The sequence below is a fragment of the Lissotriton vulgaris genome, chromosome 7, assembly GCF_964263255.1.
Source record: "Lissotriton vulgaris chromosome 7, aLisVul1.2, whole genome shotgun sequence".
In the NCBI taxonomy this organism is placed as follows: Eukaryota; Metazoa; Chordata; class Amphibia; order Caudata; family Salamandridae; genus Lissotriton; species Lissotriton vulgaris.
Genome location: NC_141695.1, coordinates 1,054,139,568 through 1,054,154,099, shown reverse-complemented (window position 1 = coordinate 1,054,154,099; position 14,532 = coordinate 1,054,139,568). Strand labels below are relative to the sequence as shown.

The window sequence follows — 14,532 nt, the reverse complement described above, 5'->3', positions numbered from 1 at the left end:
GACTTCCTGACCTATCCGCATTTACAACACACTTATAAGTCAGGTTTTCTTTTCGGTGTCGTATTATTTTCGCGAATTCTGAACATACGTATCGGGGTATGAATTCCCATATACCCATTCGAAGGTTCCCCATATAAAATTAACCAATTCCCCAGCTCTAGTCACAACGCCGTGACGCACCCTTGCGATGCACGTGGCAGTACCACTTGGTATGTTGGCGGGATTTTTTTTTCATGTAAAGGTGCACATTTAAGTCTAAAATTAAAAGATGTAATAACGTCCAGTTAGAGGGACGGGTTATTTTCGGGTTCACGTTCGGGGGCTAGGAAGTAACGATGCTGTACATTTCCCGTGAGGCAGGAAGGCCTCCTAAATCTCAGTTTTTCTGCCCCCTCGTACTCTGCTGACCCCAATCCAGCAGGCTCGGCTCCATGACCCCCTCAAGACACTCACCGACCTCTCTGTGGGGCCTTTTCAAAGAGTCGGCTACCGCCCGTCACTCACCGAAAAGTTTGCATTGCAACGCATATTTAATAATTATTTATAAGGACCAGATGAGGAGGCAAGCTTCGTCTTTGCTTCGAGTTCGAAGGGTTATTTATTACTTTCATTTTGCAAAGATCAGATTTATTTTCCGAGCTGGGTGGGGGACGCCGGATGACCTGGTGTGCGTGCCTCACAGGCCTACAGGCCGGGTCCACAGGCTGGGGCAGGGGTCAGCCCCTGTGCAATCCCTGGGCACTCACTACAGCCCATCTGCACATACACTGCAGCCCCTACACATCCTCTGCAGCCCCTCGGATCCTACACTGCGGCCCCTATGCACCTCCTCAGCATTAGAAGTACTGTACTTCCGCGGTAGGCGGACAGCAGTGCAGTTACGCATCCGGCCATATTTAAAATCCATATGTAATAAAGTCAAGCTTGAGGGAGAGGTGTGGCAGTCGCATGTGAGTTCTTTCCTTTAATATTCCTCCATTTTCCAAGTTCATAATTGTTGCGAAGCCCTGAGATGGATTTGCCATTTAATCCATATGAAGCGAGAACAATCGAAAAACACATTTGTTCGGCCTGTTGATGACGGCCGTGACTGGCCTGGGCCCGTATCGGTCATCCCTGGTCTGGCCTGGGCACTGGTCCCGGCTGCGGGGCAGCTCTTCTACGGGCAGCAGCGTTACCACCCGCTTCCGCTGGGCTAACTACATACCCGCGAGGCCGGGCGGAGAGGAGGCCCGGGCCTCTGGAAAACTTCACCATGAAGGTCCTGCAACCAGCAGTGTGTGAGGCGTCCACAGTGGAAGGGTCCACAAATAGGGACCGCCGCGGTAGGAAGCGCGGACGTCGGGTACAAGGAAGCAGGGTCGGCAGCTGTAGGAACCACAGCGGTAGGAACACAGTTGCTAGGGTCCACCTCTGAAGGGGAAACCCCAAAGACCTTGATTGATAGGGTTCATAGGCCTCCCAGTTGTAGGGTCCACAGCGGCAGGACCCCGAGTGGTATTCAGTTGCTGGGTCCGCAACGCCCAGCGGCATGGACCACATTTGTAGGGTCCACAGCGGCAGGACCCCTGGTCGTATGTACCAATGGACCACATGTGTAGGGTTCACGGCGGCAGTACCCCTAGTGGTACCACATTTGTAGGGTTCACGGCGGTAGGACCCCGGGTCGTAGTGTCTACTGCCGCCGAGTCTACCGGTACAGGCCCCTAGCGGGGCGGTGCAAGAGCATAGGCCATAGTTTATTTACTGCGGGCTCTGAGTGGCGCGAGGCCGGCTGGCACGTGGCAAGGTTCACTCCAACACGTTCTTCGACTACCTTTCAAGCTCTTAAAACGGCGCCGTGTGTTTCAACTTGGTATTCTCCCCGTACCACCACAGAAAGGAAAGGGTTAAATGCGGGATTTCCCCCAATGTTTGAAGACTCCTGCACTCGTAAGTAGACGAGGGTGAGGAGTGTTCTTTCCACTCCATTGAAAGCCTCACCGGGACGCGCGGAAGACCCCTTACTTGGAGAACCGGGGACGGAGAACGAGTAAACACTGGTGAGCAGCTGAAACGATAACTATGGACAGAAACGTGCCCCTGACCCGCGGACCTCTGTTTTAGCCTCTGAGGAGTCCGCAGAGACCCGCGAGTTCCCCGAGCCTGCAAGCCTCTCCTGGCAGACAAGCCGCTCCCAGCCCTGGGGTGCTGTTCCCACAAGACCCGCTGAGATGTGGTTTTAACTTCGCATTCTCGATCGATGGCCTCTGGGATTAGAACGATTTTGGAACCGTTCGCTATAAATAATGTCAGAATATACATTTATTGCTGAATGAATAAACCCATTAGAAGGCGTACACAAATCTCAAACCTGTGTTTAAAATTCAAGTATTAAAACTGATTGTGCACCAAACACTCGTCTTATTATATGCAAATATGGCACTATAAAGTGCATTTCTCGGATGTAACAATCGCAGGTCTTATTCAGTGAGCCAGTGAAATCGTAAACGGCTCCTAGACAAGGTCAAAAGCATTACCAGTTGTGATAGCAACTGTTGATTCTGTCTTCTGATTCTGATAGAGCTGGTAAACAGCGTCATCCTGATGTTCCTATACTAACATGTAGGTGCGGAATAGAGTGAGTAACAGTAACCTACCATTCGCACTGCATAGATAGAGAGATATCGACTGCATCCCACATGAAAGGTATAACAGTTTAATTAATTTTGGTTGCTGAGGAGACCCCTCGCAATTCTTGCTCACATTTGGCTTCCTAGACTTTTCTTCTTTAAAGACGATTATCTGTCAGTTTTAACAAACCGGTGGAACATTAGGCGGTAAACCAACTTTTCGAGTCACTCTCAAATGCGACACATAATTCCTAGAATACCGCGATCTCATGCGCCCTAGACATGACGAGAACGGGAAGTCAAAATATCAGTACATATATTATGTGCACAACCCGGCAAAACGCGCATTATGGAAAATAAATAAAATAATGCCTTTTTTTATTTTAACTACAAGTAAAAATAATATAGTTTGAGCAGGGTGGAATTGTCCCCCCGCGTTCCACTGTTTGTGCTCAGATGAAGAAGGAATACAAGAGTAACTTGTTCAAGGTACCAATTGTGAACAAGCTTGATGGGGGACGCAGGACCACATCATCCTTTGTTGAATATTTTGAAAAACATAGCCTTAACAAAAAACATTCAGAGCACCACACATTCTTTTTTTCCGGTCTACTCGCACATTTCCATTTTTGTAAAAACAACCAACCAGTTATAGCAGTGCGGTTTTGCTGTTCCATTTACACATTTTCCCCTTCGGGTGTCTATTTAGCTCTACAGGTGTGTATTTTTCATTTATTTATTCTCAATATCACCTCGCACGCTGGTTAAACAAGACAGAAAGAAGTTTTAGAAGAAAGGTGCACCAGAAGAAGCATGTGTCTTTTACAGAACAATAACGCACATTATTCAACCGCAAACAAACAAACAGCGGTCCACGTCGTGTTTCAAAATGTGTTTTGAGTACGCCACATGAGTTGATCATTGGAAAGCTTTTAATTTACTGCACACTAAAATTGCACAAACAATACCACTTGTGTTGCATGCTAAATATATACAAACGCTATTGTTTTGTTTCAAAAGGTGAGTTAAACAAAAGGCCAGTTATTATTTTTTTTTATATAAAAACACATCTGTGAAACTTCTTTATGTAGGCTCCACATTTACCAACTCCAGTTGAACGCCGGGGTGTGAGCAGTGTTTACAGTACAGTTGTCTGAGGTCTTGTTGAGGCCAGGGGAGGATGCAGAAAGGGATCTGGTCTGTGTTTAACGAGAGGCTGGCCCCATTTTTATACGCCCTCTGTGGGTTCAGTGCGGCCGGCTGCTGTTCTGTGCTGTATTTAATAGGGTCCCTTCACTTCCTCCTGACCACCCCCGCCCTCCCTGCCCCCTCAGCCCCTCATAGACACAGGGTTTATGGCCTTTGGCTCTGGTAGTGAGTGACTATCTGCTGCTCTTGCTTTTCTCCTCGGCTGCACAGAGAAGGAGCGGAGCGGGGAGCAGAAGCTGGAAGATGGCGCCGGCGAGGACCCTTCCAAGAAGAAGAAGCAGCGGCGGCAGCGCACGCACTTCACCAGCCAGCAGCTGCAGGAGCTGGAGGCCACCTTCCAGCGCAACCGCTACCCGGACATGAGCATGCGCGAGGAGATCGCAGTGTGGACCAACCTGACCGAGGCGCGAGTCCGGGTAAGCGCGGCGCCGCCGCAGCTGTGCGTGCCTGCGTGCGTGAGACCTGCGTGCCTGCGCGTAACGTACGACTGCCAGCGTGACTGCTTGCGTGCGCGCGTCCTACGTAATGTACTTCCTGTATCAGTGAGAGTGAGACCTTGGTGACCCATGATCTGGGGACATGCATGTGGGGGACCTGGGGCATTTGTTCTGCCTTCAGGACTGGGTCGGCGTAGCAAGCATGAACTTATTTTGTACAAACACAACTGTCTCGAACATGTGCTTATATCGAATGTAGAAGTTTTGTGGCTTTATTATTATTGGTGGTTCTATGTAGCAGCTGCAAGCGCTGATAGGAGTCAAAGCACAAAGTGTATTGAAGGAGAAGAAATAGTAATTTACAGCAGTGCTCGAAATGGAATAATAGAAGTGCAGGCACTCTGTACCCAAGTACCTTCTTGTTTCTGAGAAGTGTCGGCGCTCGCTAGTTAAAAGTATTACGTTTTTCTTGAGAAGTGCTCGTACACTCTCTCTCTCTCTCTCAAAATAAAAAAAGTGCTGGTACTCAGTACCGGGCAGTCCGGCCCATTTAAAGCACTGACAGCAATTGAGTCCGAGGAAGACGCTCCAAGGCGTAACAAGCAAAACAAAAAACAGGACGTAGGGTGACTGCTGCACTCTGTGTTGTTACAGATACTGTCTCCAGTAATTTACTTTTGTATTTACAAATCGTTGATTTCAGGTGGTTTCTTCTAATTAGTTGAATGCAAACGAGACTGTATTACTAAGTAATGAAGGTGAAAGATGATAGGCACACAGCAAACTTGTATTTTTGTGGTTAATTGTTTACAATAAAACATTTTAGATGCACCATAAACGTATATTGAGTTCTTTGGCATACACATAAAACTCAGACAGCTCTGTACTTATGACACACATAATAGTCACATGCAAAATATATTTTGCACATTTGAGAAAAATACTCATAATGTTCTATTTACAACTTACATGATTTCCCCGGTTTTTCCTGGCTTCGGAAACACACATAAGCATGCAATTAAAGCAGTTCGTCTCCTCCACGCACAAAATAACTAATTTGAATGCCCTAGAATCATATGTAGAGCACTTTGCATTTTTCTAAATTAATCTGAGTTCTAGCTAAAAAGGGACTGCCAAAAATATTTTCACGGGTATCTGTTGCTTCGGGAGACATGAAATGTTTTGGAATCACTTCCCACAGCAAGGGTAGATAAATTGAGTGTACAGCCTTTTTTGTTGGCTGTTTGATATAGTGCAGATCTAGCTCCAATGAGTAGCAGCATCTTATACAAACATATTTTTTATTGCACCGGGAACATATCAATTCAAACATGAAGTGCTGTACATAGAACGTTACAGTGTGTGCGTTTCTGGTGATTGCCAGATTATATAGGCACCACGCTGTGATGGGGAGGTAATGGACAACTGTTTTATTAGTTTTATTTTTTACATTCAGTACAGCCAGGTGGTCTCTTTGAAGCTTTTCCACGGGAAGAGGAAGGAGGGGACATAGCAGGAAAAATAAGGGAATCAAAGCAAGTACTTTGCATTCATTCAAACATCTTTCAGAAAAGGTGGGAATTTAGTATATTTCAAAAGGTAAACAAGTCTCCCTTGATGTGTAGAAGCAATGAAAACAGTTTCAGGCGGATAGAGCCCTGGCAGTGGAATGATCTCCCGTCAAAATATTGCTATCAGATAGGGTCTTTCTGTTACAGGCAGCCAGCCTTCGGTTTCTCCCCCTCTGTGAAGTACAGAGGGGCAAGTAGCCAGGGGCCTCCTCACACGGTATTTTAGGAATATGTCAGAGGGTTTTGAATTCCATTCGATGATTGATGTGGGGCCTAGGAAGGAGATGGGATAATATCCATTTGCTTTAGGCTCATTATTATCCAGGCTGCATGATTTTGAGCCTATTGGAGCATTGTCTTAACTAGGAGCCCTCTACAGATATGATTGCAACAATTACTGCAGGAGAGAGCAGTGCAAGCGAGACACATTTACACGTGAGTAGAAGTGGTAGAATCTAGCGTCCAATGAAAGAAAACATTTTCGGTGATATTACTGAGGTGGAGCGATATTGACATTTGACGTTGTGAACTATACCTAGGCCGTGGTCCTCTGAGTTGGTATCCGAGGAGAGAGGAAGGTCAGTAAATCCAAAAAGAGAAACGATCAGCAGATCCCGACACTATCCAGGGATTCAAGCACAGCTAGTTTGAAGACACTTTTAAGTGTGTGTGAGGAACGCCATGATGTGCAGTCGGAAATATGTTTGCTGGCGTACTCTGGAGTGTATCTGGATATCATCTGCGTTAATATGGTAGCTAGGTTGTAGCTGTCAGTGTTGCTCAAAAAGTAGGTGTTAACAGGGATCTTTGATAGGAAACCAGGTGATCATGTAATTGGGGCCATACTAAGCAGAACAATGTATAGCTGTTTTATTAATATTTACATTAGACATTATTTACAACTTGAGGCACGTGGAGATAGTCACTTGCCCCAAATCTGATGATAGTTTTGATCGGTCACTAAAACCAGCGCTAGACTTCGTGAAATACTAAAAAAAAATGTGTGATAATTTTACAGACTACCTATTGGAGTGGTTTCTTTGCAGGAGAAAAATTATATAGATTCGCAGCACTAAAAAGAAGTAATGTTTCCTTAAATGCAACCCAAGCTGCTAAGCTGGGTAATAGGGAGAGAGAGAGAGAGAGAGAGAGAGAGAGATTTCTGACCAGCTCTTACCACAAAGGGTTGGTGACTTTTGAAGCTTTCACATACAAGGAAGTTCAATCATAGCAGTCAGGTACCCATAACTACTGTTGAGAAGGGAGATACAAGGCAGAAACAAACACAAGAAACCAACACAGAATAGAAAGAGCACATGGGCCCCGGGACCGGATGATATGCAAAATAACCATTGACAGAAATAAAGAAGGCGCACAGTGTGGAACCACTGGTTGTAGACGAGGTGAAGTTAACTGAAGCACGGTAATCATACACTTAGGACAAAGAGGCTCAGCCCAGAGACCAAGTGACAACCTACAAGCGACTGAATTCCAGAATTACACAGGAAGTTAGGACTACGTTCAGATTCATAGAGGCCAAAGAGGTTAAGCACGATTCACTAGGGCTCACAGGAGCAACAAAAAAAGTTCAAATCAAGAACCACCTGATAAATGGCGTCATCGGTGGGAACTCGGGACAGGGGACTCAGATGTGAAACAAAACCACACAGGGGGAGATGGGATCAATAAGGACCACACAGAAAGGGTAAGGACAAATGAGATCAAGGCAGTGATGAGAACACAATCTGTGAACCACGGAGGGACGAGAAATGACAAACGGCAGACTTCTATGGGAAGTAGGAACCCAGCAGCACATGTGCTCCTGGGTAATCATAGAGGGCCACAGGCAGGGGCGGCACACCACAAATCGGTGAGAGGAGTAGATACGGGGAAAACACATAAAGAAGGCCTAAACCTGTAAACGCAAAGAGGGGCAGGCGCCGTACAAATGAACAGGCACTGAAAAATCCACCGAAAGACGCCCATCCCAGAGCCGCACAAAGTAGCAGGCACACACCAAAACTATCTAGGGGGTTAGAAACCCTAACAGTCCCTCAGATGTAGTGGCACGCGCCGAAACCAGAAGTCAACATACGGCCCACAGCCACTGAGAGCAGCGTGCACATAGTAAACCTACGGGCAGGAGCAACTACAAAGAGGAACGCAGACAAACTGCACACGGAGAGGACAGACGCTCATCAGAAAGAGTATTACGCGGGTACAGGCAGTCCATGGCCATGGAGAGCAGCAGACAATAATGGCTGGAACAAACACAACCACAGCCGCGAACTGGAGGGAGCAGACACAAGAGCCACGGAGGGAGGCAGACAGAAACACCGGAAATAGGCCCCAGTGGTTGGAGTCCCGAGGCAGGGACAGCAGCAGGCATGTTATAAGCACAGGTGTAAACAACAACTCATAACCACAACCCGGGCACACTCAAGATCCACTGATTGTGGCACAAAAGGAGCAAGCACGCACCACAGTCACGGATAAGATGAGGCACGCATTGTGCAGTCGCTGAGGAGGCTGGGAAGCAGAGACCCCGCGCCTCACTCACCTCCAGAGACATTGAGTGGAGCAGAAACACACACAGACACACAAGAGGGGGTCCGAAGGCCACAGAGGGCCGCTATCCAGTACACATGTGTTAGAGATCCTTTTTAGGACCGGCGTCTGCACAAGGGAGCATGCGAGAAGACGCAGGGCGCTCTCAATGGCTGGCTGCGGACCTGTGACCTTACACAGCGCCTTAATCCTAATTTGCGATGCCTGCTCACTGCACCAGTTCAGTGTTCACAAAAAATTATAGGAGCGGTGGTTGGGTAAATAAATAAAGTCTCTTCTCCGCGAATTAATAGTGAGTCGTGGCCCTTGTCCAGAACCGGACCCCATGAGTCAGTATTGTGCCCCGAAGGGCGCCCTCGCACACCGGAAGGCACCTACCAAACTTCTGGGGGCCGGGGAGGGGGGCATACACACAAACACGAATCCACACGCACACACGTTTGATGGCCGTGCTTTTGAAAATTTGTCATCGCCGCCAGTATTTACATTACTTGTTTTCAAGTTCTGTTGGGCGCTTACTTCGCCCGAAGGTAACATACTCCAGAGATTAAAAGAACACGCCAAAATGTGCCCCCTGGTGCAACAGCAAGCACCCTCACATTTAATATGTCTATGCATCGCAGTTGCAAAAATTAAGAGTAGCATCACTTGCGCAGTGAACAAATGGCAGCCCTGCTGCAATGCAGATGCATTAGATGACGTACAAAGAAAGGTCAAACGGGGGAACGTCCGGCCTAGAGGCCTTGTATTGTGAAATGTGTGTTTACTGAGCTGACGACGGGCGGGGCGCGGTGCCGCGAGGTCACACGCGGCTGTTTGTGAACGTATTGTTTATAAACACGAGGAGGGAGGGAGGCTGAGATCTCTGAAGCCCACAACAGACTCCAGACAGCACCGCGGCGGCATCAGCGGAGGGCGGCAGAGACGAGCTAATCACAGTCATGCAGGCGCATGCCGCTACAACGCACCGTCATTAATTACAAACAGTATAATTCTGTACTCCATAAAATAAGGTATAAACTGGCCTGCCCGGAACAAAACAAAAGGGAGGAATGGAAGGCTGTCGATAGACTCACATCAGTTACATGCAGCCTGGTAAGGTCACTGGCTGAAACACAGTTGGTTGCATTGCAGTCCAGCGTCGTCTATTACAATCATAATCCACATTTAGAAACTCGATTCGACCATTTACTTTATAGCTACTGTCGCGTGCATGTTTGAAGCAACTCCATGGCCGACAGCGACATCACCAAAAGTCATCGTAAGTGTTTGGCATCGTGTGCGTGTTTGTAGGTGGTGTGTTTTGTTTTCTTCGTGTAATTAAGTGTATGGCGTTTGCATTTGTGTGCATTGTGTGTGTAATATGTTAGGGGGCGTGTGCTGAGTGCGTGGTCAGTACAGGCTGGGCCTGGTGAGTTCATTTGTTGTGCACCTTTGTGAGAGTGAGTGTGTGTCATGTTTACGGAGTATGCGAGTGTGTGTACATTGTGCGCGTTCTTGCGCGTGGTACGTGTGGTGTTTGTGTTCTTGTACCTGGTGTGTGTCTGTGATGGTCGGTATGCACGTGTAGTTAATGTGTGTGTTATGTAGCGTGTGAGTGCATAGTGTTTGAGCGTGTTTGTATAGATTGTGTTATCATCACTAATTAAGACTGTAATTTCAATCTGATGATAGTTCCCCGCCTCGCGCTCCGTGGCGTTTTATGTGAGCTCAGGGCGTGTAACCAGTAAATATAACTGTGCTGCTGATAACGCAGGTGGAGCGTGGAGGCAAACACACGTCGCAGCAATTTGCATACAGAGTATTTGCGTACGGGCGTGCAGGAGAAATGTTCCAGCTTTTATGTAAACTCTTTACCTAATTTACAACCGCAGAGTTTCGGCGAGATTGCTGTTCCCGCTATACATTTAATGAGAGAATTAAAAATATCGCTGAAGTTTGAAAAAGTTTGACGATTAATTTTGACACGAAAGACGACTCGTTTAGAGTGTTTCCGGGAGATAAACATAGAGACTGGGGGTCTAATGTGTAAACAAGACAGCGGGGAGGATTTTCAGACTTGTTCCCGTGTTATTGGGGGGGGGGGGGGTGCACGGGAGCTGCAGGGGCGGGAACTCATACCATTATTCGTCTCGGCTCACATTCGATACACACAGCAAGATTAGTCTTTGAGGGCAGACATTTTACAATGCGAAATAAAAGACGGGGAGGCCGAGCATGTGAAGAGGACGATATATTTCATAACCCCCAGGTACAGTCAGCAATAAATCTCTCCTGATAGGCTGCTCTGGAAACCTGAACTCCAGCATCACGTTTTCTACAAACAGGAGTAAACCAAAACTCAGACACACATATAAACACAGCCTGTATAGAAAATCACATTCTTGCAAAAGGCTTGATCTGAAATTTAGACTCTAACACCAAAACTACGGAATGAGTTACCTTTTTTAAAACTTTTTGCAAGCATTGTCTAAAATTAAAATCTTATAAAAATGCACGGGAATTTAAATTCTGCCTAGTTTTAAAAAGTAACATTTTAAAGACATTATATAAATATTATGCTCAAATTAAAGTCAAATAAATGTTGATTCAAAAAAAGCGATAATGGGATTTAACTAAAGTAATACAAGTTACATTTTTTTTACAAACTGTGCGAGGCAAAATAATTTAAAATGTTCAAAAGTATTTTTATCAAGTTTATCTGGAAATTAAACTGCATTGATAAAAGGTACATTTTTCAAAAGATGCGTTTTTAAGAATTAAGGCAAAATCACAAAAATGTTTCTCACTAGAGTGGATGGGGAAATACACTACTACGATAAAGAAGAGCAATAAAAAGTTATATATTTACCGAAGCAAAGCGCAATTAAGCTATAATTATTAAAACAAGTTCACTTTCTATAAAATACAGCATTAAAAGTTAAAGATGCAACATTCGGAAAGCACAGGAGAGTCAAACAGTAATGATAAAAAGTTACTCTGTTCAAAAATGCAAAAATTATTAAGCGAAAATTGCAAAAAAGTTAAATTGTTAAAGACAAATAGACTGAAATTATTAAAAGGTGACATGTTACAGATTGAATCTGAAAATTCAGTAAAAATGATAATACGTTATATCTTTACGGAAGTACAAGGAAAGTATACTAAATAGGTTTCAAAACTTGACATTGTAAACGAAATCTGAAAAATGATAAAAAGTCACATTTTAAAGAAAGTATATGAAAATCAAGCTGTAAGGATACAAAATTGCATATGTTGAAGAATACGCAGGCAATTAAGAAAAAAATGAAAAAAAGTTGTACATTTTACAAAATATCTGGGAAATTATTCTAAAACCAAAAAAAGTTATATTGCTGAAATGTGCTTAGTAGCATTAAACTAAAATGATGAAAAATCACGTCTTAAGAAAACATAGGGCAATCCACCTGAAAAAAAGGAAATTACAGAACGTACCGAAGACATAAGGTTACAACCATAACAGGTTACGTTTTGAAAGAAAGGTGACCAAAAGCAAATGATAAAAAGTTACATTTTACTGAAGGCAACATTTGCTTAATATTACGACTACTTTATTCACTAGTGTGCCGTCCATATTTGCGCCAGGCACAGGAGCGCATGTACACTCGGTAAGTCGATATGCCATCGATTAAAAAAATAGATCATGTAAACACCTTCCACATTTGAGATTCTTTAATATTACAGGAGTGGTGGGGGAAACTCTGCACTTCGAAGGCAACACTCGCTAAATCTTATTTTACAAAATAATTATGAACAAAAAGGCGGATCGTAAAAGTGCAATATTTTCTCGAAAAGTTAGAGGAACTTAAAATTGCAGGAACTGTTTAGGAATGGCAAAGATTTAAATTGCAAATTCGACTTTGGTTAGAATTCGAGAAATGGTGAAATATTTTTTTTTAAACAACAGCAGCAAATAGTGCCTTGGAACGAACACACACAAAATACATATATATGCTTGGACTAAGTTGCACGTATATGCACACACATACACAAAACATGTATATTTACACGCACATTTATATTTAAACACATATACATGTCTGTATTAACGAATATGGGTGTCTGTAAATGTGCATACATATATGTGTGTGTGTGTGTGTGTGAGTGTGTGTGTGCGTGTGTATATATATTTATATACACACATATGTATGTGTGTGTGTGCGTGTGTGTGCGTGTGTATGCATATACACACTCGCACATCCACATTGCCCAGAATATGAGCGCGTTCTTACACAGCCAGAGACAAAGGAGTAGACATAGCCAAATGCCCGTGCTCCGGTTGTGTAAACACCTTTATCTTTATTGCCGAGGTGTGAGGCCTCTTGCAGAGCACACAATAACACGGGTGATAAGACGAGGCTTGACCTGCGCTTCGAGATAAGCGGCCAGATACAGACTCCGCTACACTCGCCATCACTTCGAATATCCACTGAATGTGGTGTCTGACTAGAACCCGGCAACCGCAGTAGAGTAGTCTCAGTCACGTGAATGGGAACCGATAAAGCCCCGTGAAACGGCCGACAGTCGTGGGCGCTACACAAGTCTGACCGCATTATAGGCACAATAATCGATGGGCACCCCCTGCCAGGAGAGGGCCCGTCCGTGTCTTTAATGAAGGATGGGAGAGGCGCATCAATCAGGGGTGCGGCAGGTGCAGTGGCACCGCGGCCGAGGGGGGTTCACGCCTACTGTTCCCCAATTCTGGCTGTATTTCACTAACAAACCGGAAATAGAGATCACATTCCATTGCTTCCCAGGCACACGCCACCCCTCCGACGCCACTGATATGAGTGTCGGTGTCTGTCGAGCTAGACGTTTACAGCGACGACAAACACGACGGAGTCTGAGGGAGAGGGGGGAGGGGGACTGAACCCGAATACAACGAGACATGGGACAGAATGAGAGACGGGGCGGGTGCGAGACTTCAGGAAAGAGGGCCAGGAGAAAGGCGAGAGACAGACGGACAGCGCGACGCTCTGACAGAGATGGGGCGGGCCTCCTCGTGGTCTTTCCCATCAGGTATGGCCACACGAGCGACACAAAACCAAGGACTGTTGGATTGTTGTGTTTTATGAGCATTGTCCCCAATGAGCGGGTGAGAGTGGTGGGGTTAGGTATGTCAGGCCGCGTAATAAACAGGAAAACTGAAAGACGAACATTTGTAGATTCAGCCTCAAAAACATCCTCAAAATATATCTTGCAAATGTACCTAGGATTGTTCCCGTGTGTACAAAACGCAGACGCGCGCCTCCCACATTTCGGATTATCCCTAGAGGTTATTGTGAGCCTGGTACAGTTATGTCCTCTGAACCGAGGGTGGCGTGTTCTGGTTAATGGTGTTGGTCGAAAATGTGTCCACAGCTAAGGGGCGACGGGGAGGGGCAGTGGGGTTTTAAAATGGTTGGCCTGTACCGAACACCACGTGTACTGGGAGAGATTACACAACCTGTGTACTGGGAGAGAATACACAACCTGTGCCACCGTGCTCCGAGGGCGCGTGTACAGAGACGCCCGTGTGCCTCAGGGCACGTGTATTGTAGTGTAACATTTATAGGGCGCTGAGGGCACGCGTATGGTGCGCGAGGGCAGATGTACGGACTAAGCGTGCGTCTGATGGTACGTGTACAGAGCCCCTGCATGTCTTGGGGAGCATGTACAGACCCCCTTCGTGTCTAACTGTATAGGCTCATAAGCAGTGAGTCTCTAAGGACGCACGTGCGTGTCTGCTGGCGCATACACAGACTCCCCGTGTGTCTGACGGCACATGTACTGAGAGCCCGTGTCCGTCTCAGGGCACGTACACAGAATTCTTCAGAGTCCTTTTTGTCCGAGGGCACATTGTGAGCACAACCAGTGAGTCCTACCCACGATGCCAGCTTGTGCACCCGAACAATGCCACCCATGATCTGAGGACTGCTGCCTGGCGCAGAGGCTTGGATGGGTGTGTTTAAAATGTACCCACATGTTGCCCGTGAGAGAGACGAGGGCAGATGATGACGCATGGAGGTAGAGCTAGGCAGAGGCAGCCAGCACGGGTCAGTAGAGGCGCAGCACTGAAGCCACGGGGTCGCGGAGGAGCCGGGGTCTGTTTTCTGGTGTCTGTTTGTCTGGGTTCAT

General features: G+C 46.1%; 1 protein-coding gene across 1 annotated transcript in view; it reads left to right on the top strand.

Moving 5' to 3' along the window:
- The window catches only part of PITX1 (paired like homeodomain 1), a 110,190-nt gene that overhangs the window by 73,993 nt on the left and 21,665 nt on the right, over positions 1–14,532 (top strand). Inside the window, exon 3 of the mRNA XM_086931504.1 lies at positions 4,032–4,237. Coding sequence (XP_086787630.1) covers positions 4,032–4,237 — 206 coding nt within the window. The remainder of the gene's footprint in view (positions 1–4,031; positions 4,238–14,532) is intronic.